Source organism: Meriones unguiculatus, chromosome 9 (assembly GCF_030254825.1).
Source record: "Meriones unguiculatus strain TT.TT164.6M chromosome 9, Bangor_MerUng_6.1, whole genome shotgun sequence".
Classification (NCBI taxonomy): domain Eukaryota; kingdom Metazoa; phylum Chordata; class Mammalia; order Rodentia; family Muridae; genus Meriones; species Meriones unguiculatus.
Genome location: NC_083357.1, coordinates 62,102,491 through 62,128,192, shown reverse-complemented (window position 1 = coordinate 62,128,192; position 25,702 = coordinate 62,102,491). Strand labels below are relative to the sequence as shown.

General features: G+C 37.9%; 1 protein-coding gene across 18 annotated transcripts in view; it reads left to right on the top strand.

The window, feature by feature from the left end:
- Hmbox1 (homeobox containing 1) overlaps nucleotides 1-25,702 on the top strand; it is a 131,050-nt gene that overhangs the window by 36,470 nt on the left and 68,878 nt on the right. For all 18 annotated transcript variants that reach the window (XM_060391320.1, XM_021654357.2, XM_060391321.1 and 15 more), the window contains exons 2-4: nucleotides 7,424-7,512; nucleotides 15,155-15,631; nucleotides 23,656-23,741. In XM_060391320.1, coding sequence (XP_060247303.1) covers nucleotides 7,490-7,512; nucleotides 15,155-15,631; nucleotides 23,656-23,741 — 586 coding nt within the window. In that variant the 5' untranslated portion in view covers nucleotides 7,424-7,489. The remainder of the gene's footprint in view (nucleotides 1-7,423; nucleotides 7,513-15,154; nucleotides 15,632-23,655; nucleotides 23,742-25,702) is intronic.

The window sequence follows — 25,702 nt, the reverse complement described above, 5'->3', positions numbered from 1 at the left end:
GTTTTGTTTTTAACATCGGTGCTGGGAATCAAACTCTGTTCTTCATGCTTGTGTGGCAAGCACTTTACTGTGCTTCCTTCCCAGCCCCACTCCTTTTTGTTGTTGTTGTTGTTTCTGTTTTTTTATTTTTGGAGACAATCTCTCTCTGCAGCTCAAAACTGAACTAGCACTGTGCATACCAGGCTGGCCTTGAATTTCCAATGATCCTCTGTCTCTGCTCCCTGAGAAGAGGAGCCTGTACCACCATTCTGGTTGAGTTTTGTGATTTGTTGTTGCTGTTTTTATTATTCGTTTATTTCTTTATGTCCATGGTGAGGGGAGGGTGACAGTCTTGTGTCTGTCAGTGAATGCTTGAAGGTTAAAGGACATCATGATTCTCGTTTACTTTTACTCGGGTTTGGAGCATTAGACACTGAATCTTAAAAATAGTTAAATGATGATATGTAAGTTAGTGTGAGTCTTACTTCTCAGTCTTTTTTTACTTATTAACTTCTGCTTTGTAATCTTCAATCTGTAATTTATGGAAGTAGTTGTTTCTATAGAATAAGGTTTGAAATGGCTTATAACCTTTGATTTCTGAACTGTGACATGTTTGTGTGTGTTAATTCAAGAATGTAGAAGTGTTTCAGTAGTTAACAAAATAATACAAATGAGAAGGTAGCTGTGCCAGCCTCACTTTCACTCCTGTGTGCTGTGTTTGTGTCTCAGTTTCTCTCTTAACCCGGCTGTCATACAAATGGTTGAAACTCTATTATATTTGTTTAAGTAATAAGCTTCACAGCACAAGAACTGAGCAATTATTTACTCTATTCTTAATTCTCTAAGCTAATCTGGTTTCCTCCCAGCATATATACCAGACATATTTGCACTTTGTAGCTTTTCTTGCTGAGCTTTCTGTCCTGGTGGTCCTTCCTGGACAACTGCCCATGGCTGAATACCCTGCTTACTCTCCTAACTCTTCCTTTCCTGGCTGAAAGGAAGTCCAGCCATATTATCTCCCCTGATCAGCAATTGGTTGTAAGCTGCCTTATTGGCATATCAGGGGACAATTGGGGAGCAGAATTAATACAACATTTAGACAAGGGATTGTTAGAAAAAGAATTGCAACAGATATTGGTAGTACAGAAATCAGTATTTGGATTACACAATAATTTTATGCCTACATTTCCTCCTTTTAGTCTAATAAAAGGCTCTTTTTCTTAAAATAATAAACATGTAATATATATAATATATATGTAATGACTTTGAAATTTATTATGTAAGATTTACATTTATATATTTGGCACCCTTGGATAAAGTATTTTATTATCTATCAATTTCTTTCATTTTAAACAATTTGTTTTATTGTGAGACAATAGTCTTCAACACCATCAGAAACTTAAGAAGAAAATAATATTACCTAAGTATGTAGGAAATGTAGAGTAAGCAGCTTCCAGAACTATAGAAATGACAGAGACAGTTGTCTGCCTAGACAGTCACCAGAGGTTTTTCTGTGTCATTGGGGCATCCAGTCTTCAGCCTGTCGACCCAGAATATCCAACAGACTTTTTGTAAAGCAGGAATTTTGAAGGACTGACAACTTAGTCTCTGCAAAGTTGGACAGTAAATTTCCCAGTGTCCTGCTTGTTCACAGTTTGGACAGTCAGCCTGCTATCAGCAGTTGAAGGACAGTTTTTTTCTCCAGTGGCTATCTTACCATATATATATATTTTTTTTTTCTTCCAACATCTTTATAAAAGTAGATTAGAGATCCTGCCAGGAGCAGATGTGCCTCTCTCTGTCATAAAAAGCCTTTTATTATTAAAATATCTTTAAATGCCATATGTAGGTTTCTGAAGTGTTTGAAGACCACCTGTTTATCTACCATTATATAGTGCCTAATCATCTCTCTCTCTCTCTCTCTCTCTCTATATATATATATATATATATATATAATAGTAGAATAATGTTGCTTGTTTCTAGCTTGTGTCAAGCTTAACCTTGACAACATATATAGGAGACTAAATAAAGGCTATTTCTGTAATGAACTAAACCAGTAACAAGACTACAATTAAGATTATTTATAGGTGACTAATTACTAACTTGTATCTCCAATCAACCTGAACAGTTTATAATAGTTAGCTTTTATAGGACTAGAACTTTATATTACATGAGCTGCTTATATACAATACATCAAACATTAGTCAACCAAAATAACCTTAAATTTCTATCAGTATACAATAAACAAAATAACCTCAAATTTCATCAATATACAATAGTTAAACAAAATAACCTTAAATTTATATTAATCATACCAAAGTAAAATATTTGAGACTAGTAGATTCTATTTTTTATTTAAAAAATAAATTTTTATTCCCTTGTTTCCTTCCTTTCTCCATCATTAGATAAGAGAGAAAGAAAGAGAAAAAGAAGAATAGAGAGGAGAAAGAAAGAGATCCCTGGCTTAAAACTTTTATTTTCTTCTCTTTCTTGGCCATTACCAGCCACCCTAGACAATAACAGACAACCCTAATATATCAAAAACAACTTTTGGGAATGGTGATATCATGCTCTTAAAATTACTTGTCTGGAGGCAAAGACATCTTTTGGGTACCCTATAAAAATTGAGATATTGATCAAATCTCTTAAGTTGTCTGTCCACTCTTTATGTTGTCTGTCTAGTCTCTGTGTTCTACCCAGTCTTTGTATTATGTCGATTATATGGGCAAGTCCTTTTAAAGTTGATTTGCATGAAAAATTTTGAGAAATCAGTAACTGAGGCTGAATCACCTGGGTTGTTTGCTTTGTGAAGACATTCATGTCTCAGCTGATAGGAGGTTTTCCTTGGTCATAGCTAACCTTTATAAATTTCGTTGGCAATCATATTTTTTTATTCCTAGTAGATACGTGCGCATAACTATGTACCCATCTCAAAACTATTGCAGGTTTCCATTCTAATGTCAACACATCCTTATAGTATATTGGTTGACCTAGTTCCTCAGTTTTTTTCCTATAACCCAGTGTTGCTCAGCCACAGTTGTCACAGTTGTTCCTTTTTTTAACCAACATTAAGAAAATTTAAGTTAATAAAGCATTATTTAGCCCGTCCTTGGAGGTCTTTACTCTTTGTTTAATAAACATCTCTTTTAAGGTATAATTGGCTCTTTCTACAACTACTTGTCCTGTAGGATTGTGTGGTATACCAGTAATATGCTTTAATATTTTGATATGCAAAGAATTGCTTCATCTTACTGGATACATATGTGGGAACATTATCAGTCTTAATTTGTGCAGGTATTCCCACAATTGCCGTCATTTCCAATAAGTGTGTAATTACAAAATCAGCCCTTTCAGAACTTAAAGCATTTGCCCAGTGAACCATGAGTATATATCAGTGGTATAGTGTATATACCTTTACTTTCTATATTCTGCAAAATGAAACATCCATTTGCCAGATTTCATTTCTTTTGGTACCGCTAGTGTTACTACCAGCAGGTAATGGAGTTTGGTTATACAGAGAACACGTAGGGGTTTTAAAAATTATTTCTTTAGCTTGTTGTCAAGTGATAGAATAATTTTTAATCATTTCCTGTTAACATGATGTTTTTCATGAAATTTTGAGGCTTCTAGCACATTTCCTATTAGTAATTGGTCAATTTTCTGATTTCCTTCTGTCACTGGGCCTGGCAAACTTGTATGAAACTGAATATGAGTAATATATAATGGATAGTTTCTACTTTTGATGGCCTGTTGTAATTGCATAAATAATGAAGTTAATTCTAAGTTTTCAGGAACAAATTCAGCAGTTTCTATATGTGAAACAACTCTTTCTGCATATAAAGAATCAATAATTAAAATAAGAGATTCAGGAAGATCTAATGATTCCATAAGGATTGCATACAATTCTGATTTTGGAACTGAGATATATAGGCTTTTGCTCTGCTTGTTTATCTTGTCTGATTTATAACCTGCCATTTTCATCCTTTTTGAATCAGTATAGAATATTGATACCTCTGGAATTGGTGTTACCTTTACAATATGTGGATGGATCCAATTAATTCTTTTTATAAACTGTATACACTTGATTTTTTAGTATTTGTTATTAATTTTCCCCAAGTAGTTACTACAAGGTCCTTGCCAGTCTTCATTGATTACCCATAATGACATAATCTCAGAATTAGTAAGAGATACTACAATTTCTAATATGTCTGTTTCTGACAATTGATGCAATCTTATTCTACCTTTTATAATTATTTCAGAAATTTTTTTCTATATATGTCTTTATTTTTTTGCTTTGTTTATGTGCTAAGAAAATCCATTCCATAATATTATCTTTCCTTTACATAATGAACTCTGTAGGAGAATGAGTTGAAGGCAAAATGACCAAAATACAGTCAAGGTTAGAATCAATTTGATCTACATATGAGTCTTGCAGTCTTTGTTCTACCAGAGTTAACTCTTTTTCTGCTTCAGCTGTTAGATACCTTGGACTATTGAAATCTGAATACCTTTATAATGTTTGAAACAAAGTAGTTAACTTCTAAATATTTAATCTAATCATAGGCCTCAGCCAGTTAATCTCTCCCATTCATTTTTTAAAATCTTCAAGAGTTTACAATTGGTCCCTGTGGATCTGTACCTTTTGTGGTCAGATTTTTTGTTGATTTATTTTGTAACCCAAATAGCTAAGGGAATCACCTCTTGGTATATTTTATGGAGCAAACTGTAATCCCCATCATGGTAGAATTTGTGTGTATGTGTGTGTGTGTGTGTGTGTTTCCTTAAATATTTTGTCTAAAATATCTGTATCAGAATCAACCAACAAAATATCATTCATGTAATGATAAATGATAGATCGAGGAAATTGCTTATGAATTATTTTTAATGGTTGTCACACAAAATGTTGACATAAAGTTGGACTATTTAACGGTCCCTGTGGGTATACCTTCCAATGGTATTCTTTTATTGGCCCACTGTTGTTCAGAGTAGGTAATAAGAAAGCAAACCTTTCCCTATACTGTTCATGCAAGGTTATTGTGAAAAAACAATATTTTAAGTCAATTATTATTATTATTATTATTATTATTATTATTATTATTATTATTGGCCATGACCTAGGAAACAAAGAAGGTTAAGGAATTCCAGGCTGTACAGGACCAATTGGTTGAATTACTCTATTTATTGCTCTTAAATTTGTTAGCATTCATTGGAGAGATGGCTCAGTGGTTAAGAGCACTTTCTGCTCTTCCAAAGGACCCAAGTTCAACTCCCAGCAACCACATGACAACTCACAACTTCCTATAACTCCATTTCCAGGCAGTCTGACACCCTCACATCAATGCACATAAAATTAAATTAAGTTAAAAAATGTGTTATCATTCTCCATTTTTTAAAAAATTCTTTTCTACAACAAACACAGGGGCATTCTGTGGGCTGGTAGAATCTTTTATATGTTGAGCCTCCAGCTGCTCTTATAACAGTTGTACAAGTTTTGTAATTTTTCTTTTGTTATGGACCATTGCTCTTGTCACACAGTAATGGGTAGGTGTCTTTGATAACAGACCTTGCCCATTTAGAGGCAAGGCTGTTAGCATTTAAGCAGTGGCTCCTATTATAAATTTGGAAACTTAATCCCTGTGATGTCCAGTATTTGGACAATGGACACAGCTTGTAATTGTTCTTCATCACATGTATCAATACCTTCCCCAGGAGCACGAACCATATCACCCCTGATTTCCTCATTTGCTGTGTCTGGTATTACAGAATATTAATTTGAGTACCCCACTGTTGTAAAAGATTCCTTCCCCATAATTTTATGTGCATGTTGAGCCTCATGAGGTCTCAGCTTGACTCTTTGCCCTTCTGGACCCACACATTGAATTATTGAACACTTTGTCTTTTGAGGTAATTTACCAATTCCTATAAACTGTATAAACCTTATGAAGTGGCTAATCTGGATTCTAAGATTTTTGGGTCAGCATACTGATGTCAGCTTCTGTATCCACCAATCCATCTATTTCAACACCATTCATTTGTACCATTAATTTGGGTCTCCGATCGTTAACCACTGTTTGCCAGAACACACATTTTCCCATGCACTCAAATGAGGACCAAAATATTAAAATTAATTTTATAAAACTGTTTATTTTCCTTAGTTTCTCTCTTAACCTGGCTATCAAACCAATAATTGAGACTATTATTTTAACAAGCTTTGCAGCATAAGAACTGAGCAGTTATTAACCTATTTTTTGACCCTCTAAGCTAACTTGGCTTCCTCTCAGCGTATATTCCAGAGACACTTGCACTTTGTGGTTTTCCTTGTTGAGCTCTCTCTTCTAGTCCCTCCTAGACATCTCCCATGGCTTGAATCCCCTACTTCCTCTATGTTCTTCTCCCCTGGCTTGCAGGAAGTCCACCCCTATTCTTTCACTTGCTCAGTGATTGGCTGTAAACTGCTTTTTTGTCATATTAGTGGACAACTGGGGAGCTGTGTTTACACAACATTGAGACAGGATATTCTCAGAACAAGGCTTGCCACCAGATATGGGTGGGGTACAGAAATCAGCATTTGAATTACACAATGACCTTAGATCTGCAGTTAGTCATCTAATCAGAAGAATGCTAACCCCCTTTTAAGTTGGTAGTATTGACTACTACTAGTGCTTGTATGTTAAGTGCTTCACCACCCCCACTTAAAATAAGCAACATTTTTTTGGAGGGGTAAGGGGCTTGCTTTTTCCAGACAGGGTTTCTCGGAGTATCGCTGGCTGTCCTGGACTCATCTTGTAGACCAGGCTGGCCTCAGACTCACAGAGTTCCTCCTGCCTCTATAATCCTCTAGGATTACAGGCAAGTGCCACTGCTCCCAGCCCTATAAACGTTCTTATGGTTATGACAGTTGAGACTCAGAGAAATTGAGTCCACCTAGCAGCAAGATAAGTACTACACTTAGCGGTATACCCCAGACCCACCAGCAGCTAAGCTAAGCTGGGCCTTGCTTTGTTACAAGAGTCCTCATAAATGCCCTGCTATTATGGACCAGACAGCTGAAACTGTGCGGAGTGGATGGAGCTCAGTAGAGCACTGCCCTCGCATGGATGAAGGCCAAGGCTTAATCTCCAGTTAAGGGTTTGTTGAATGTGTGTGGGTCTGATTGCAAGTTTAGATCCACTTCTGTGGGTGGTTCCTGATAACAAGTTAAATTTGGTTATTTTTTAATTGCTCCTCCCCAAGGGAATCATTTGGAAAGCTATTAATGTCATTTTTCCTTTTTTTTTTTTTAAGTTTTGCTTCAATTCAATATTTCATTTCAAACTTACAAAATAATTTTGATAAAAGAAAGATTACCTAATGTTAACTCTTAATACTCTGAAGTTGTATAATTAAACTTTTTTTTCAATGCTGAGTTACATAACTTTCTCAATTTTCTGTCTTTATTCTACAGAATGGTAAATAATATTCTACAGCCTGGCTCTCTCTGCAAAGGCCATTGATCCACCTCATGTAAAGTATGCTCAGCTCCTTTCCAGTGGTGTAAGTATCAGATTGTCAACTCTCAGCCTGTCAGCACTTTAATAATGCTAAATGTCTAGGATTGTGACTTGGGTTTGACAGCAAATGCTTTTAGAATTCAGATAATTCTTTTAAATAGCATTTATTTCTTTATGTGTTGGGGATGGTTCTTCATTTGCTTCAGCTTGTGTGTGGAGGTCAGAACAGGTTGGTAGAAGGTGGTACTCTATTTCTTTCTTGTGGGGTCATAGTCAGGTCATTATGTTTAGCATCAAGCACTTTTCCCATTGAGCCATCTCACCAGCCCAAAATCAAAGTTTTAGGAAACTATTCAAATGGTACATTTTTTAACATGGAAGTAAACAAGTATAATTATGTGTTGAGCAGTGAGGTTTCATACCTATGAGCTTTTTCGTTCTCTTTTCTCTTTCTTTCTTTCTTGCTTTCTTTTTTTTTTTTTTTTTTTTACCATTTTTACTGTCCTTGTATTTTGACATCTTTTTCATTTAAACGTAGTTTTCATATTATTTTTTGAAAAATTATTTTTATTATGTACATGTGTTGGTATGTGCAGGTACTGTAGGAAGCTAGGAGTGTCAGCTTCTCCAAAACTAGAATGATGTTAGCTGTTTTTTTGTTTTTTTGTTTGTTTGTTTGTTTGTTTAGTGCTCAGGACCAAGCTCAGGTCTTTTGTAAGAACTGCAGGTGCTCTAACTGCTGAGCCTCCTCTCTAGCCCATACGTATTATTTTTAACTGTTTTAACCAGTCTAGAAGCTTGTCATGTAGATGGTTAAGTGTTGGAGAGAGTTCTTGTTGCAATTTTAGGGATAAATAGACTACAAAAAACATGTTCTCTTAGTGCTTCTTTTGTGTGCAAACTCCTAAGGACACCTAAGCCATTTCTTTCTCCCTACCGCCAACAGTAACGTAGTTTTGCCTATTAGCTAATGTATTTGCTAGCTGTTCTTTGGAGAGATACAAATGGAGATGGTGTTGTTGTGTTGAAAATGTTCTTGTGCTGGAATATGAACTGTAACCACTAGTTTATATGAAATAGACCTCAGAATAAAAGTATTACGGGAATTTCAGAAATTAGAGAAGATAAAGGGCCTATTAGCTCATTAAGTGCATCTTTAGTGTCTAGTGCAGAGTGCCTTCAGCCTAAGTAATTTCTAAAATTTGGTAGAGTCTGTTTCACTTAAATTTCTTCTGTTTTGGTTGACAGTTCTATAATCTAATAAGTAGACATTAAGATTGGTGTTCTTTATATATTATTTAGTTTTTTCTTTAAAGCCCCCCACCCATATACACACATTGCTTCTGTGTTTTAGTGAACTCTCTCTGGAAGAGAGCCAGGTGACAGGAGCTGTTGCCTGAGGCTGCTGCATTGCAGTGCCCTAGGAAAGGCACTTTAGCTTTGAAACTTTGCCCTCTCCACCCAACTGCTTGCTTGCTCACTTGCCTGCCTTCTGCTTTGTCTTTTTTTTTTCCTTTTAAACCTTACCCCTGTTTTTTTTGTTGTTGTTGTTGTTTTTGGTTTTTTGTTGTTGTTGTTGTTGTTATTGTTTGTTTTTTTTTGGGGGGGTAGGGTGGGGGTGGGGTGAAGGTTGGTTTTTGAGATGGGTTCTCTGTGTAACAAAGCTCTGGCTGTCCTGGATTCACTTTGTAGACCAGGCTGACCTTGAACTCACAGAGATCCTCCTGCCCCCACCTCCCAAGTGCATGGGCTAAAGGTGTGTGCCACCACGCCACTGCCTTTTTTTTTTTGTGGTTGGAGTTGCACTGTGTCTAACATAGCCTGGAACTTGCTTTATACCTCAGGTTGGCCTTGAACTCACAAACATTCTGCCTTATCCTCCTGAGTGTACAAATTGTAGGTGTGTACTACCATATCTGGCTTTTTTACATCAAATTTTTATCTCTGTCTATAAAGTTGGATGTTTTCAATTGAGTTTTTTATAGATAGTGGAAATAAAGAAATGATCAAAATATAAACTCACACATCACACAATTCATTGGCACACAAAGAACACTCCCCCACACTACCACTTAGGTTCACAGTTCTGTTTTGTTTTTTTGAGACAGGGTCTTGTGTAGCCCAGACTGTCCTTAAACTTGCTACATGGCCAAGGATATCCCTAAACTCCTAACCCCCTTTCCTCAGTCTCCTGTGTCAGCACACTTGGAAAGGTTTACAGATCTTGAGGAGTGGGTAAGTAACATGAACAAACCTGAGAGGTTTGTCCTTGATGTACAGTTGTGGTACATCTTAACCATATAGTGAGTTCCTAAATTTTTTAAGCTTAGTTATTGAGTTAGTGTAGAACTGGCTTCTGTGTGACCTAGGTATATCTTTACAGGAGTGACAATTTAGTTTGATCTTCACTGTAGATATCTGTGAAGTCATGAAGAGAACACACAGATCACCTTAATTGACTGCTGAATGCTTGGCCCCAAACAAAACATTTATGTCACACCTTCCAAGGCACAGAACATTGAATAGAGGGAGTGGAAGGACTGTAAGAGCCACATGGTAGAGAGGACTCCTATCTTATGTGATGCGACTGTTACAGTCATGAATGCAGTAGTTGGTGCATTGTATATACATATGATATTGTCACAATTTTAAAAATAATTCAATTAAAATAGAAAACAAAATAGTAAAGACTTGCTAAATGAAAACAGCAATAAGGATTTGTTTTGCTTTGTTTTGTTTGAGCACTTGATACTGGAGGGCAGTGCTGGTATTGATAGGTGAAGCTGTGAAGGTGAAGCTTCAAAGCTTTCAAAGTGTCTGTCAAATTCTTGAGTTTATTTAAACTTTTTGAAAGCCAGTCGTTTTAAGTCAGCACCTTACTATAGGGTGTGGGGAGGTATAATGAAAAAAGGGAAAGTTCTCAAGTGGATGGGTTGAGTCTGTTCTCATATACTTGAGTCTGATGAGGCTTAGTATTCTCTGGCGTGTAATCTCAGCATTCAGGACATGAAGGCAGAAGCAGTGTGTGAAGCCAGCCTGAGCTATATAGCAAGACTCTGTCTCAGAAATGCCAAAACTGAACAAGGCACTTTACATTGAAGACTAAAAGGAAAAGCTTCATGAGCTACGTCCTCATAGTGATGGACATGGTGAGCTCTGCTGTGTCTTACAGACATATTTGTCATTCATGGCAGTATCTGAAATCATTTCAAAGTTGCATAACAGATTTTCCTCCAAACCACACAAAATGGAACTCAGTCAGTGCTAATTAAAAAAAAAAAAAAAATGCTAAAGTGTGTTTGATACATTGGAATGTAATTACACTTTTCACAAAATCTTTTATTATAAGGTTATTTACACCATGGTCTGTAGTCATAGACTGTTCTTAAGCATTAGTCAGTTAACCTAATAATTTGAGTTATAAAATAATGTTACCCTACTATGAGCTCAGTTCTCTGTATGACGTTATTTCTTACTTCTTACTGCGTGTCATTTTCTTATTTTGAGGAGGCACTCCTTTGGTAATAGTAATCAAGAAAGGAAGGAATGTGCAGTAAGAAGGGCCTGGACTGTTTTGACTCACCCCATAGTGACCACATATGGAAGACAAAATGTGTTCTGACTAGTCATTCTGGACAAGATAAAAACAGCAGAAATAATCTGGGAGAAAACTTTGTTTGCCAAAAAAGTTTTAACTGCTAATGCTTTAAAATTCATGTCATTTTTTGCCACCATGATTTCAATGCTAATTAGTCATTTCTGAATGCTTTGGCTAGACTCTTCCGTTGTCCATCTTTGGAACATCATTTAGAAAGGTATATCTTGGGCCTGTGGCTTATCTATTATTATTGCAAAATGCTGTTAATGTCTCAAGATGTACTGTGGTGTTACAGTATCAATTTCGGAATTGAGCCATAAGTCCTGAACTGAATTATTCTTTTCTATTTTAATCTTTGTCTGTGTTACTCGAGCGTTAAAATTTTCACATTATTTTCAATTACTGCTAGCTAGAGCCTGCATTCAAATTAGTGATTTAAAGTAAAAACTATCCCTTATCCTGTGAGTTATCTTTGTCCATGAAAAAAGGAATTTAGCCCCTCCATATTATCTTCTTTTGTCGTAAAAGAATCGCTGGTCCTAGATGACCTTTATAGGTCATCTGCTGCTGTACTTTTACGATGGCTGTACTTACACCAGGTAAATTATGAGAAGTACAAATGGAAACTGGTATAATATATCCTGTCATGTTTATTGATGCACATTGGTGCAGTATTCTCAATACTCACGTAGTGTGTGTTTGTGTGTGTGTTTGTGTGTGTGTTCTTGGTGGCATACTATGTCTTTGGTGTCATGTGCATGATGTGATCCTGCCCAGGAGGATGCCCTTGTTCCTTTTCCTCCAAGTCACCATTCGGTCCTGGCAGCTATGACCACTGCTTTAGCTCCTTTAGCAGCAGGGCCTGCTCTTGGTGCATAGTACAGACATCGATTTAAACACAGTGAAGTGTAAAGGGAAGCTGATTGCCCCACCTAAGGAAAGAAGAGCAGGACTGTAAGGGGCTTAAGAATTATGAGGACAACAGTAGGAATGCTACAGGCTTTCCCCTTCTTCCCAGCACTTTAAGCTTGTCTGCTTTTTTCTCCCACCAGCTCCTGCTTCAGCGTGTGAGTTTACCAGATGAAAGTCTTTGTGTGACTTAGCACAGTTCTGTGTGGTGTCCACCTTTCCATAGGTGAAGTAGAACATTTTGAAGAGAGCCAGGGTTAGATTCCTATGCAGTCTGTCCATCAGGAGTTGGTTTCTATGAGTAGCTGACTTAAGAGCATGTGCTTAGGAATGACTAGGTATTCTGGGCAATCAAAGTCACAGGTGGGCCCTATTTCCCCCTTAATGATTTTTGGAATGAAAGTGGTTTTCAGTTGTTGATGATTCCTAAATGGTATAAATTATTTCAGATACTGTGACATTTTATGCTTAGAGATAGTGGTGTCATAAGAGGGAGACTTGAAGAATAGCACAGGGATGCTGTCTGCTCTGAACAGGATAGGAAAATATGGTTTGTTTCTTTTGTTCTTTTTTTTTTTTTTTTTTTTTTTTTTGAGACAGGGTTTCTCTGTGTAGCCCTGGCTGTCCTGGACTCACTTTATAGACCTAAAACTCATAGAGATATACCTGCCTCTGCTTCCCTGAGTGTCAGGACTAAAGGCATGTGCCACCACGCCTAGCTAGGAAAGTATGGTTAACGTTCCTGCACATGGATAAAATAGTCCATAAATTTAGACATCTAAGGGAAGAACAATTTGTGAAGTACCTTGATTGGATGAGAACTGAAGATACTAAAACAGGCCTTTTATTTCCAAAGGAAGGTAATTATGAAGATGAAAAAAATATTTATGAGGAAAAGCTGAAATTTGCCAAGCCAGTAAATTCAGGGATAAATTACTTTGGTTTGGCAACTACTTTAAAAAAAAAAAAAAAAAGCAGCCAGAGAGGTAAGAGGTAAGCTCAGTGGCTAAGAATGCATACTGCTTTTGAAGAGTACTTGAATTTTACTTTAGGACAGGTTTCACTAAATTGAAAGATACAAAAGTATTCTAAGTTTCTTTAATGGTTCATAATGTAATATTAAAACGAAACAAAATAAATTGGCCTATCACAGAGAATTGCTATGAGGATTAGGTGAGGTTATATCATATAAAATTCTCACCCAGTTCCTGAGTAAAAGTAACTGCGCAGTTGGATTTTCGACAGTGCAGATGGATGAAGAAATAGTAAGCTCTCCAACAGGGTTAGGAGACTGGCCTAGAACACACTTGTCTTTAAAGGATTAAAAAAATCTCTTGACCTCTGTTTCTCTTAGTAATTGCTTATTGCAAGGCTACTCCGTATCATATTTGTCACTAGAAAATACAAATTTAAATAGAGATAGTTATCATTTTGTTTTTTTCAAGACAGGGTTTCTCTGTATAGCCTTGGCTGTCCTAGACACTTTGTAGACCAGGCTGGCCTCAAACTCATGTCTATCCACCTGCTTCTGCCTCCCTGAGTGCTGGGATTAAAGGCATTGGCCACCGTGCCCAGCTTTAGTTACCACTTTCAAAAGTCCTGAATTCAAAGTCAGATTTGGGGGGCTACAGAGCTAGCCCAGCAGTTAAGAGAACCTTCTGTGTTTGCAGAAGACCCAAGTTGGGTTCTCAGCCCCCATCTTACAGAACTGTTTGTAACTCCAGTTCCAGGACGTCCAGTGCCCTCTTTTGGTACTGTGTGTATTTGGTGACTATACATACATGCAGAGTAACACTCAGACATACAGAATAATAAAGATAAATACATACATCTCTGTAAAAGTCAGCCTTTTTTAAAAAAAAGTAATTCAAGAAGAGAGCATTTTTATGATATAGCTAGAGCAGTGGTCCTCAACCTTCTTAATGCTGTGACCCTTTAATACAGTTCCTCCTGTTGTGGTGACCCCAATAATAAAACTATTTTTGTTGCTACTTTATAATTATAATTTTGCTACTGTTATGATTCATAACATAAACATCTGTTTATCCAGATGTTTGACCTTCAAAAGGGTCATGACCCATAGGTTAAGAAGCACTGGGCTAATGTCCTAACAAAATATTAATTTTCTCTCTAAGAAAACATTTTCTGGAGTGTTTCTACAGTGTCTTATGCAAGTTAGGGTGGAAGCATGTAGAATCAACTTTCTGAGACATGAATAGCTCCAGTTGCCTGTCCATATAAGGAAGCATTCAGAGAGCACGCTGCAGGGATGAGGAGCTCCCGAGTGCTAAGAATTGGAAGCAGTGCTTGATGCGTTGTCATATGTGCTTATTCCCCACTGATGTATTGGTGTTAGTAGTTACTAGTATTCGCTCAGACTCAGTCAGGCAAAACATTTGTCACTGAATATCCTAAGAGGTCTTGATCAATTTTGCTGATATTTGGGAAGGCATTTCCCATTAACATGCTATTACGCAACAATATACTTCTAGATTGAAAAAAATAAAAAGAACCTGTACGTGATCACATAGTCTGGGCCTGATGCACTATATGTACTTTACTTGATGAATTGATGTTTTGACATAATTCACATTTTGCTGCCACAGTTTGGTTGCTTATCAAAACTGAAAAATATAAATTTCATTCCTTTATAAGTTGGATTTTATGTTATAACTGATCTACTTCTGCTAAACTTGGAATCTGTACCAATCCATTTCACAACAAAGAAAGTCTATCCAGACTAACGGTTTTTTTTTTCTTTTATTTTTTGCTGTGTGGCATATCTCTGTGTTACTAATATGTATATGAATACATGTGGAGGCCATAATGCATTCTCTCTACCTTACTTTTTGAGATAGGGTCTCTCACTGAACCCACTGATGATGAGCTTCACTGGTCTTGTTTCTGCCTCCCCAGGGCTAGAACTCCTGGCATGTGCTGATGTTCCCAGCCTTTGCATTGGTGCAAGAGGTTGAACTTAGGCACCCCTGCTTACACCACAAACATGTCACTTGACTGAGCCACCTCCCTGACCCTTACGATTTTATGTTCAGTGAACAGAGCTAGTGCAGAGCTCCAGCCTTTTCTGCTTGAATTGATAGGAAAATTCTTGATGATGAAATGTTTTTTCTTAGTTGATAATAAAAGCACTTCATTCTTATCCTTCTTTCTTTCCCAGTTTGCTGGAAACCATGTCTCACTATACAGATGAACCCAGATTTACCATAGAACAGATAGATCTGCTCCAACGTCTTCGGCGTACTGGGATGACCAAACATGAAATTCTGCATGCATTAGAAACTTTGGACCGTCTGGATCAAGAGCATAGCGATAAGTTTGGAAGGAGGTCCAGCTACGGGGGAAGTGCATATGGAAACAGCACCAACAATGTCCCAGCATCTTCCTCTACAGCCACAGCTTCCACCCAGACCCAGCATTCGGGAATGTCCCCCTCACCCAGCAACAGTTACGATACCTCCCCACAGCCTTGCACTACCAATCAAAATGGGAGGGAGAACAATGATCGATTGTCTACGTCCAATGGAAAGATGTCGCCATCTCGCTACCATGCGAACAGCATGGGGCAGAGGTCATACAGCTTTGAGGCCTCAGAAGAGGACCTGGATGTGGATGACAAAGTGGAGGAGTTAATGAGGTTAGTCACTTTGCCTGTTCAGAATTCCCCCAAACATCTGTGTTTGTTAAGGTTGTTTCTAATCAGGTTGTACTTCAGACGTTTACCAATATCAACAATGACTTCTCCTCCCTTCTTTGGAAATGAAAGTGAAACTCCAACTTGTGATTTTAGTTCAGGTTTTATTTTTTTCCTTTTCTACTTGAGGCGTTTTGCTGTGTGATGAGACAGTTTTAGTCTCTTGAACAGTGAAAGGGCTTTCTCTGTTTATGGCTTTAGCCGACAGTTTCTGACTGACAGAAGTTCATTTAATCCAATCTTCAACGTTTGATTGTAAATGCTTTTTCTGAGTGGTATGGTAAAATTACCATGATAGAGAACATATGCATTCTTCATTTTTCCTTGCAGCATTTCAGTCATTGCAACGATTTAAGCAACTATTGGGCCAAAAGTAATTTTCAGTAAGAAATACAGATGCATGCCACCCTGGCCCTGAACAGCTGAAGTTTTAATTTTAGCAGTAGGCGCAGTGCCCACATGCGCTTCGTACATCATCAGTCACTAAGTAAGCGTGTTCACTTAGAGTTTTCACACAAAGAAAGAAAGCCTGTTTTCAAACAAGGTAAGCAGGACTTTGTACCAGACCTAGTTCACTCTAAGGGTGATAGACGTTTGTTTTCTTCCATCCTGTGTTGAGAACTAGGAATTTTCCTTCGCACGTGGTGTGGGCTCAGCATGTTGGCTGAGTAGACTCGTAAGGTCATGCTGTTTTGAGCTGGTGAGCTGGTTCAGTGGATCAAGGTGCTTGCTGCCAAGCCAGAGAGCTTGAGTTCCACCCCTGGAACCTGCACAGTGGAAGGAAAGAACAGTTCTCCAAAGTTGTCCTCTAACTACAAGCATGTTTCGGCACAGGTACTCCTGCACACATATACACAGATATATATACATATGGTCAATAAATGGTAATTTTTAATTTTTAAAATAAAAATTGAAAGATACACATGTTAATTAAAGTTAGGAAACCATGAAAAGGTATCAAAACAGGCATGTTTTTACTTTGATTAAAAATAAAAGCTAGGTGTGGTCACATGTCTGTAATCCCAACATTTGGAGGGCTGAGTCAGGAAGATTGCTTGTCAGTTCAAAGCTAACATGGTAACTTGTAAGCCTTTTTGGCCTACAGAGCATGGACCTTTCTAGAAAACATCTGAAGGAAAACAACACAGATGAGGCAGACTTTGACAAATGTAGTAATACCTTAGGATGCCACACTCATTTACAAAGGCTTCACATTCTGTACTGAATGGTCGAAATGAGGGAGTTTTTACAGGCCTTTACAAACAGAAATGACAAAAGCCTTGTTTATTAGTGGAGTTAGGCTGTTATATAAAAATGGCAGCCTTGGGCTGGAGAGATGGACTGACTGGTCAAGGGCACTCCTTGCAGAGAACCTGAGTTTGTTTCCCAGCACCCACATGGTGGTTCACATTCAGAAGCCCCCCTCTGACCTCTGCATGCACCAATGCACCAAGCATGCACGTGGCATATATATATATGTACAAGCAAAATGCTCATTCACATAAAATAATCTAAATTTTTAAAAAGGTAAGAGCCTGAAGATAAATTATACTTGATAGTGAACAGAATTATAGACTTGTCAGAAGTGAAACCAAAAGTTATAACTGAGTTATACCTGGTCCTAAAGATTTCTGATATCAAGGCAGAATGATGATGACTTCACAGTGCTGTATGAAGATCCATCCTGTGGTACCTCTGGGAAGAGACAGCCTTAAACACATGACTCTTGTGAGTTTGTTTTCAGGGTAGCATTGCCACGTATGGAATTTTGGGTAGGTGTAACGAAGAACATCACATTCAGCCACAGTCAGGGTCAGCCAGCTTTTAGCACTTGCAGTCCAGGAGACTAAAGGGCCATGCTCAGCTATAAACCTGTGCCCAAAGCTCTGCTGTTGCTGGTGACTTTGTTAGTGCTGAACACTGAACCCAGGGCTTTATTGTCCACCGAGTCATATCCTTGGCTATAGCTAGTTTTTAGAACTTAGCATATATCATTTTCCAGTTTAAAAAGAAGAACCGTTTGGGTAAATACATTATTTTTTTTATTGAAATTTACTTTAATTATCCTGAGTAGAGAAGATAGCAAAATAGCATTGTTGTGTAGTTATCAGGACACTTCCTTCCTTTCTCTGCGTCTAGCTTAGAGCAGTTCTGTGACATTTAGTCAGCTAGGGTCCTCTAGACCTCTGGTATCCCGTGATACTTTAGTGTTCTCCCACTCCAGCTTTGGTCAAGTGTGCCCCTCCTCACCTTCATCAACTTTGCAGAGAATAGCCCTTCTTAGGACATAAGAGAAGTTAGCTGAATGGCTGCTCTTATAACATTAGCAATCCTGACAGCCATGCTATATGGTTGATCAGAAAAACTAAGGCTCATGGAAATAATTTGCTCAAGAGAGTTTGACTATTGGTCAGCTGAGCCTAAGTTATATCCCATGTCTTTGTTATCATGGTGTATTTTACCACTGAAATTATTTATGCTTATAGATTAAATAAGGCTTTAGGAAAGGGAGTTAATATAATTCTTCAAGACAGTATAAATGGCCTTACTGAGTTTGCCATTCTTCTTCTCCAACATGAGAAGGCACTTATTAAACAGTGGGTTTTTATTTGGTGAGATATTAGAGAAATTTTCAAATAGTTGCTTTACCTGAGTATTCTGTGTCTGTCTAATGATATACTGTCCTTGCTGCTTACTCACCACTGGTGACATGACAGTCAGCTGGAATTGGTGGACTCTGGTAGGAAGCATGGATATCTGAGTGCCTTCCTGCCTCCTGTGCTGTGTAAGATCTACCTCCTACTTGCCCACAGCCCTAACCTGCAGGTGCTCCACTGTATGAAATGCTTTAGTCTATATTCCAATATATAATTTGAAGGTATATAATAGAGATGTGTGTGTGTGTGTGCGTGTGTGTGTGTGTGTGTGTGTATGTGCAGCTTCTGCAGGTTATAAGTGTACCCTTTATCATTTGTTAAAGACCCAGAAATTTTCTAGTGTTGAATTGGAATCAAAAAAGAGGAAAAAGAAAGCCAAAATAGCGTGAAAATCCTCCGTAAGTAATTGAATGTGCCACTTTAGGAAGGACTGAAAGCCAACAGTGAAGACTCATCTTATATTAGGACATCTTAAGCGGCCTATTAGTATAGGGATGCTTGTCTGCGTCTGCTAATAGGGTATATCAAGGTTTTCCTTTGACCATGTATGTATTATAAGATAATGTAAATGAGGCTTATTGGAATTAGTAATGCTGTATATTATGTTTCTCTACACTACCTATACAGTATTTTGTTAGTATTTTGTACTAAATTCTGTAAATTCATTCCAAGTTGGTTATGTATAGGCCTAACACTAAAACAGGTCAAGCATCCTTGAGCCACGATGTTTTAAAACTCAACACTTCAAGTGAGAAATTCATAGGCACAGAGTTATTTAAAATACTGTCCCAAGTTACATTTAGTCTTTCTGTATAGATTATGTAATATATAATTGAATTTTGTGTTTATAATTGGGTTCTGCCCTAAGATACTTCATTATAAATATGAAAATAGTCCCAATTTTAAAAAAGAGATTCTGGAAAGGCTTCTGGTCTGAAAGGCCTCAGGTGGGGCACATAGCCCGCATTCACGTGCAGGCAGGATGTTTATGCTCTGTAAGAAAGCAACGCCACTAAGTGGTGGTGCTCTGTCCCTCTGTCTTCTGCACACAGAACAGTTGTCCTTATAATTGTCTCTATTAAAATTGTGCAGACGGAGAAAGGCATGAGTGTCTTTCAAGTGTGAAATACACCGTTTCGGCTTCATCTTGGGGTGACTTTGAGCTAGCTCCCATATAACATTCAGAATGCCGGGATGTGTTAACTTGGAGAGTATGAGTCATCTTAAAGCATATCATTTTAAATTGTGAGCCCTTTAACATGCCTTCTTCCAGAAAACAAATCAGTGTCATTTTGAATCACCACAAATAGCCTTTCTATCCTGATTTGGAAAACATAAACATACTTGAAAATAACAATTTAAAGCTGTTATATAAATTATCTGCATCAGGTTTTTCATTGTAGAGCAGTAGACAGTCTGGAGGCATGTGAGGTTTTGTGGGGAAGTGGAAGAAGGGACTCATTCTCTTTAGGCAAAATGTCAAGGTTTCACCAAAGAGAAGGGATGTGGAATAGAAGATGAGAGTCCTAGTTGTGTAAATAATGTTTCGCACTAAAAAATGGGTGATTCCACAAGCGAGAATGGCAGTTACAGGAGAGGTTGAAGAAGACAAAGAAGTAAGCCAGCCCAGTAGTCTAGGTATGGACAGTGAAGGCAAGTTCCTAGTGACGATAGGCAAACCAAACGGGTATTCCTCCAAAGTGACTTTGGAACGCTCCATCCACGGTCTGTTGAAGTGCCTGGTCTTAAGATGTGTGCTTAGACTGATGGATGTCTTACAGTTAGAGCTGAGTATTTGATTCTTCTTTTCTTCGGGTCCTGTCTGACTGCTTTCTAGAAATAGCAGCTTGTGTTTATATGGTACATTTGAAATTTCAGAACTTTCTTCTTCAAAGAAATTACTTAACACGGATTATATGCATGTATGTGTATATATTTATCTCATTTTGTTTTTTACTTCATTGCTTGAAGGAACATTTTAAAGGCCTTTTTTGTCAATGCCAGAGATTGGACCCAGGCCCTTGTCCATGCTAAGCAAGTATACTGCCACTGAGCTATATCCATGCCTTCTTTTTTTCCCCTGAGACAGACTTATGGTTTGTTTGTTCTAGTTAAGCTATCCGCTTTACATCTCAGTCGTAGCCCTCTCCCCCCTCTCCTCCCAGCCCCCCTCTCTATTTGTACCTCATTCCCCAATTGCCTCCCTGCCTAAAACCCTTTGAAATTTGGGGTGGGAAGGGGCACGAGCAGGAATGGAAAAGAGGACAGGGAGAGGACCGACAGAAGTAGAGAAGGGGAAAGGAAAGAGACCTGGAGGAGGGTAGAGAGAAGGCACCAGTGGGAGTGGAGAAGGGATGGTGGGGGTTCATGGCAGCCAAACGAATGGGGCAAAGTGCACTGTATACATGTGTGAAAATGCCATACTGAGACTCATGATTTTATATAGTTAATGCACACTAATTATAAAAATGAAAGCCTTTGAAAAGAAAGTGTTAATGTTCTTGTTTCATTAAGTGGTGAAACCAGAGCACAACTTTATTGAGTGGCTTTCCCTCATATATTTTTGTCTTTTAAGGAATAGATGCTCTAGAGATTGAGACCAGAAAGGTCTTTCGATGCTGGCCAGACATTTAGTCTTTAGCATTTAGCATTTAAAAAAAACAAAAAAAAAAACCACCCCAGTTTTTTTTTTAAGTGTCTATGGTAAATTGGTAAAGAGCCTATGTGTATGTATACACATGTGTTTTAAAACTTACTGTGGATGCTTTAGATACCTGCATCGTTATAAGAATGTATTCTTTGAGGTGGTAAGTAGGTTGCTGCTTTCTAAACATTGGGGACTCTTCCTGTCTTGCTATAGTCCTTTTATAATGTCATATTGCAAGGCAGTGAGTAATTCACAAACTGGTTACATACATAACAGAGTGTTATCTGTTCTGTATGATTTAGTGTCTGCTCTAGGTGCACTTGATTTAAAATAAGTTGATTTAAATTTGATTTTAAATCATTAATTAAGAAAATATCATTTGTTCATTTTTGCTACAAAAAGCACATTTTAAATCTGACCAGTTATTCTCAAATATAATTTCATTTTTCAAGATTATTTGGTATGTTGAAATGCAATACTTCATATTAAAAAATTCAACTTAATTTTATAGTTACCTCAGAAAGCAAATGATTTAGTTTGTGAACAAAAGTCATCTGAAATATATACTGCTAAAGTTGTCTCTTGCTCATAACTGGTACAGAGACAGGCATTTTGAGAGATTTCAAACATAGTCAGTATGTAGATCAGAATCTAAATCAGTTTAAAATGTTATGTTAGTTAGCTAATTTTTTATTTTCTTCCTTTAGGAAACTTGATTAGGCTTTCCAGTCACTAACTCAGGGATATATTGTAGAGCTTCATACTGGATACTCTCTATCCCATCTCTACTCTTTTTCCTAAATTCCTCACACAGCAGGGACATGGCCTAGGTGGTCCTGTGCCTGCTGCATAGGAATGAGGAACTAAGTTCACACCTTCAGCACCCACATTAGAAAGTCAAGCAGTAGTGGCATGTGCAGTCAGCCTTAAGGGGTTCCCTACAGCTCACTGGCCAGCTGGTAGCAAACTTGTGGACTCTGGGCTCAGAGACTCACAGACTCACATGTACACTGCATGTACAGATGGTACTCACTACGGGAAGCATGGCCTCCCTCAACAGAGTATGTATAACCCTTCCCAGTGAAGGGGATGGAAGATCTGATCTAAATTAAACCACAAGTTAGTATTATATTTTTGATAGGATACTTGTTTCTTCTCCAATGTACAAGTGGGACTTGAGCCCCATGAAATTTGTGGTTTATTTTCAGAACAGTTTTTAAAGGTTTATGATTCCCTTGTCTCAAATCAAGGCTCATCATGGTTATACTGTGAATAGCTAGTAGTTAGCAATTACACTTTGCCAACAGGTAGAACTGAGGGTATAAAAAAGATACTCTATACAAGAGGGAAACCAGGCATAGCAGCACACAGCTGTAATTCCAGCACTCAGAAAGCTGAGACTAGGTAATCAGTAAATTCAAGGCCAGCATGTCACAGAAGATGAATAATGAGAAAGAGAAAAATGGCCATGGCTTTTCTTGATGATACCCAACAGGAAACTTGTAATCTCAGCATTTAGGAAGCTGAGATGGAAGGATTGCCTTGAGTTTGAGCCCCACCTGGGCTAACTAGTTCCAGACCAGTGTGACCTACAAGAGTGAGTCTCTGTCTCAGAAATGAAAAAAAAAATTAATATTGAAGTAATAATTGTATATGGTTTGGGGGGTTGTTTGCAGTATTTGTAAAAATAAAAGGAAGGATGGTATTTTTTTTCAATTTGTTTGCCAAGGTCTAGCAGAGAAGGATTATTAGTTCATGGTTTATAGGAGAGCAGATGTCAGGTTGACTTGAGCTGAGGCCCTTAATCTGTTGACCTTGTTTAGACAATAAGCTACCACAATTCTGTGTCAGTTTTCATCTTGAACAGAAATAGTTTTCTTTAAGGACTACAGTTTGATGGATGTCTGGTCTATGAAAGTGTGCTGACAATTTAAATAAGTAAAGTTTGTAATGGGCTGAGAGTATATAATGCCAAGGCTGAATACTATTTGTTTTTATTATTAATTATTCTGTATATTTATTATATGTAATGGGAAATTAATAAACACTCAATATGAAACTGTAATATTTCAAACTGTCCCACATTGTTTTTATTTTTTTCTTATGCAGAATGGAGGGAGAGGAAGCTGCTAAGGGTGTTTGTTACAATGTTAATATTTTCAGTTGTGAGAATGGAGTCTGCCCTGGAAGCATTTCCAAGGTTTTCAGATGAGTGTCAGATCTACAGTACCTTCATTAACCTGCAAACCCACAATCTATTTACAGCTGATTTTCGTTGCTGTTGCTTTTCATTTTTCCAGGGCTTCTATGTACGATTTATTCATTCCCAAATAATGAGATCATACATACCACATATGGCAGCCTTGATCCTAATTTGAATTATGCACAGCATGCAATTAATGGTCCTCCCACACGAGACTTGTATCCACAGTGGCATTCACTGAGGTGTCTGTCTGATGGTGTAATGTTTCAGGACTGGAGTATTGGTGTTTCTTGGTTTGTTGTAATTTCATATTTTCACCCAAGTTTAGTCTGTTTCCCTTTTATTTTTGTGTCCTTCCTTTCTGTGTTCTCTCCACCTCTCTGCTTCACCTTTCTTTTAGCAAAGATGAGGATTTCTACCTTCAACATACATTGTTGGTCTTGTCTTCTGTTTTTGTTAGGAGGGACAGCAGTGTGATAAAAGAGGAAATCAAAGCCTTTCTTGCCAATCGGAGGATTTCCCAAGCAGTTGTTGCACAGGTAACAGGTAAGAGCCGGAGAGCCCTTTATTCTAGAATCGTGTCTCGTCTCTGCCGTCTGTGCAGATGTTAGAATGTCACTTACATTTCCGTGCTGCAGCTCTGTCAGCTTGGGCATGGTGACAGAAACCTGGAGTTTAAACCAGTGCCTCTGATATCAGGGACATGCTCCAGTGACATTTTTTAAAACTTGAGTTAGTGAATTTTGTAACGTTAGTAATAGTAGTAGTAATGATAATAACTCCCTGTGTTATGACTGAAAGGGGGATGTTGTTTCCTTGACTGTGGGAGAGCCTGTGACACATGCACATCAGCTGCTCTCTGGTCCATATTTTTAAAAGCTTTACAATCCTCTGAACCAGATCTGGGATTTTACTAGTAAAAAGTGATTTGTGAGGAAAAAACAAGTTATGGGAGGTTTTTCGTTTGTTTTTGTTTTGTTTCTTCTTTTTTTTTTTTTTTTTAGTTTTGGGGATTTGTTGTTGTTTGGGCTTTGGTTTTGTTGTTGTTGTTTGTTGCTTTTTGTTTTTTTTTTTTTTTTTTTTCTCGAGACAGGATGGCATGCAGTCCAGGCTGGCCTCCAACTCACTCTTGGCTGATAATGACCTTGAACCTCTGATCCTTTTGCAGCCACCTCCCAAGTGCTGGCATATATGCACCACCATCCCCTACTGAAAGCTGTCTTTTGAATGCCCTTTTCTGTATGTGAAACTTTCCTCACACCCCTCCTGAGAAGATGAGCGTCCCCGTTGTCTTCCTTTTGTCCTTTATATCCATCCCATTCTCCACCCAATGTAGACCTCGCCCCTGACATGTGGTGTATATGTGTCCTTCTTTATCCAGATTACATTTTAAAAATGGAGCTCTGAATGTGGGTGTGGGCGTGTCCTCACTGTTGGTGTGTGCTCTTCCTTAGTCCTGAAGTTCTTAGAGGAACCAGAAGTTCTTTCCAATACATTTACGTTTGCCGTGCTGTTATACTCTACCCTATGGTGGCAGTCATCACCACCACCACCTTTTTTAGCATGCTGCTGCAAACTTATCCTTTGGGCGTCTCAGGACCTGCCTCAGTCTTCATACTTTGGTGGTCACATGCTGGCATTGGAGCTGCAGCAGCTCTTCTAGCACCAATGGTACACACTGAAGCAAATGTTCTTAAGGAGTTGTTCCTGCTCGTTAATCTGATTAAAAAATAACTTCAGAGCCAAAGGTATAAATTTCATCCTTTTACCTCATGTCGGCCAACCCTTTATGATATGTGTATGTACTTGAACATGTATGTATTTTAGGAGTAATACGCTTTTATAAATGATGTCTTTGTTCCTACTAAAAGACTTTTAAACAGGTCCTTCTATGTAGAAATCTTAATGGTAAAGGTGTGTGGATTTAATTATTTAAGTCTTTAGGTATTTGCTAGTAGGATGTATAAGAAAAAATATTAATCTTTATTTTTAAAAAACTAAGTTACACTGCATAACACTATTAAGGCCAGTTGTTCAGGCATTACTGAAACTCACGGTTATGCCATGATGGGATGTTGTCTTTTGCACTTTAGCCTCTAGGACTACAAGCAATATATGTTTTGTTTGCAAACTTAGGGCATGGGGTGGGGGAGCCAGACAAATTTGTAACATGATAGAACAGAATTGCAAAGTTGGTTTTGTTGAGATGAGAATATTTCTGAGTGTTGAATGTTCTGAATCTTGAATCATCTTAGACTTAAATTTTTGGGTGTGTGTGCACATGAGTGTCACAGTGTATGGGTTGGGGTGAGAGGTATATGTTTTTTATTTTCCTTCTACCATGTGTGTGGCAGGGATTAAACTCAGGTCATAAGCCTTGGCAGCAAACATCTTCACCTCTGAGCTGTTCTGTCAGCCCAGGAAATTCTTATAATACAACCCCCATGTCCATTTTTATCACCCTCTTCTGTTATGTCTATTCATGGCCTAATTTAACTACTTGTAGT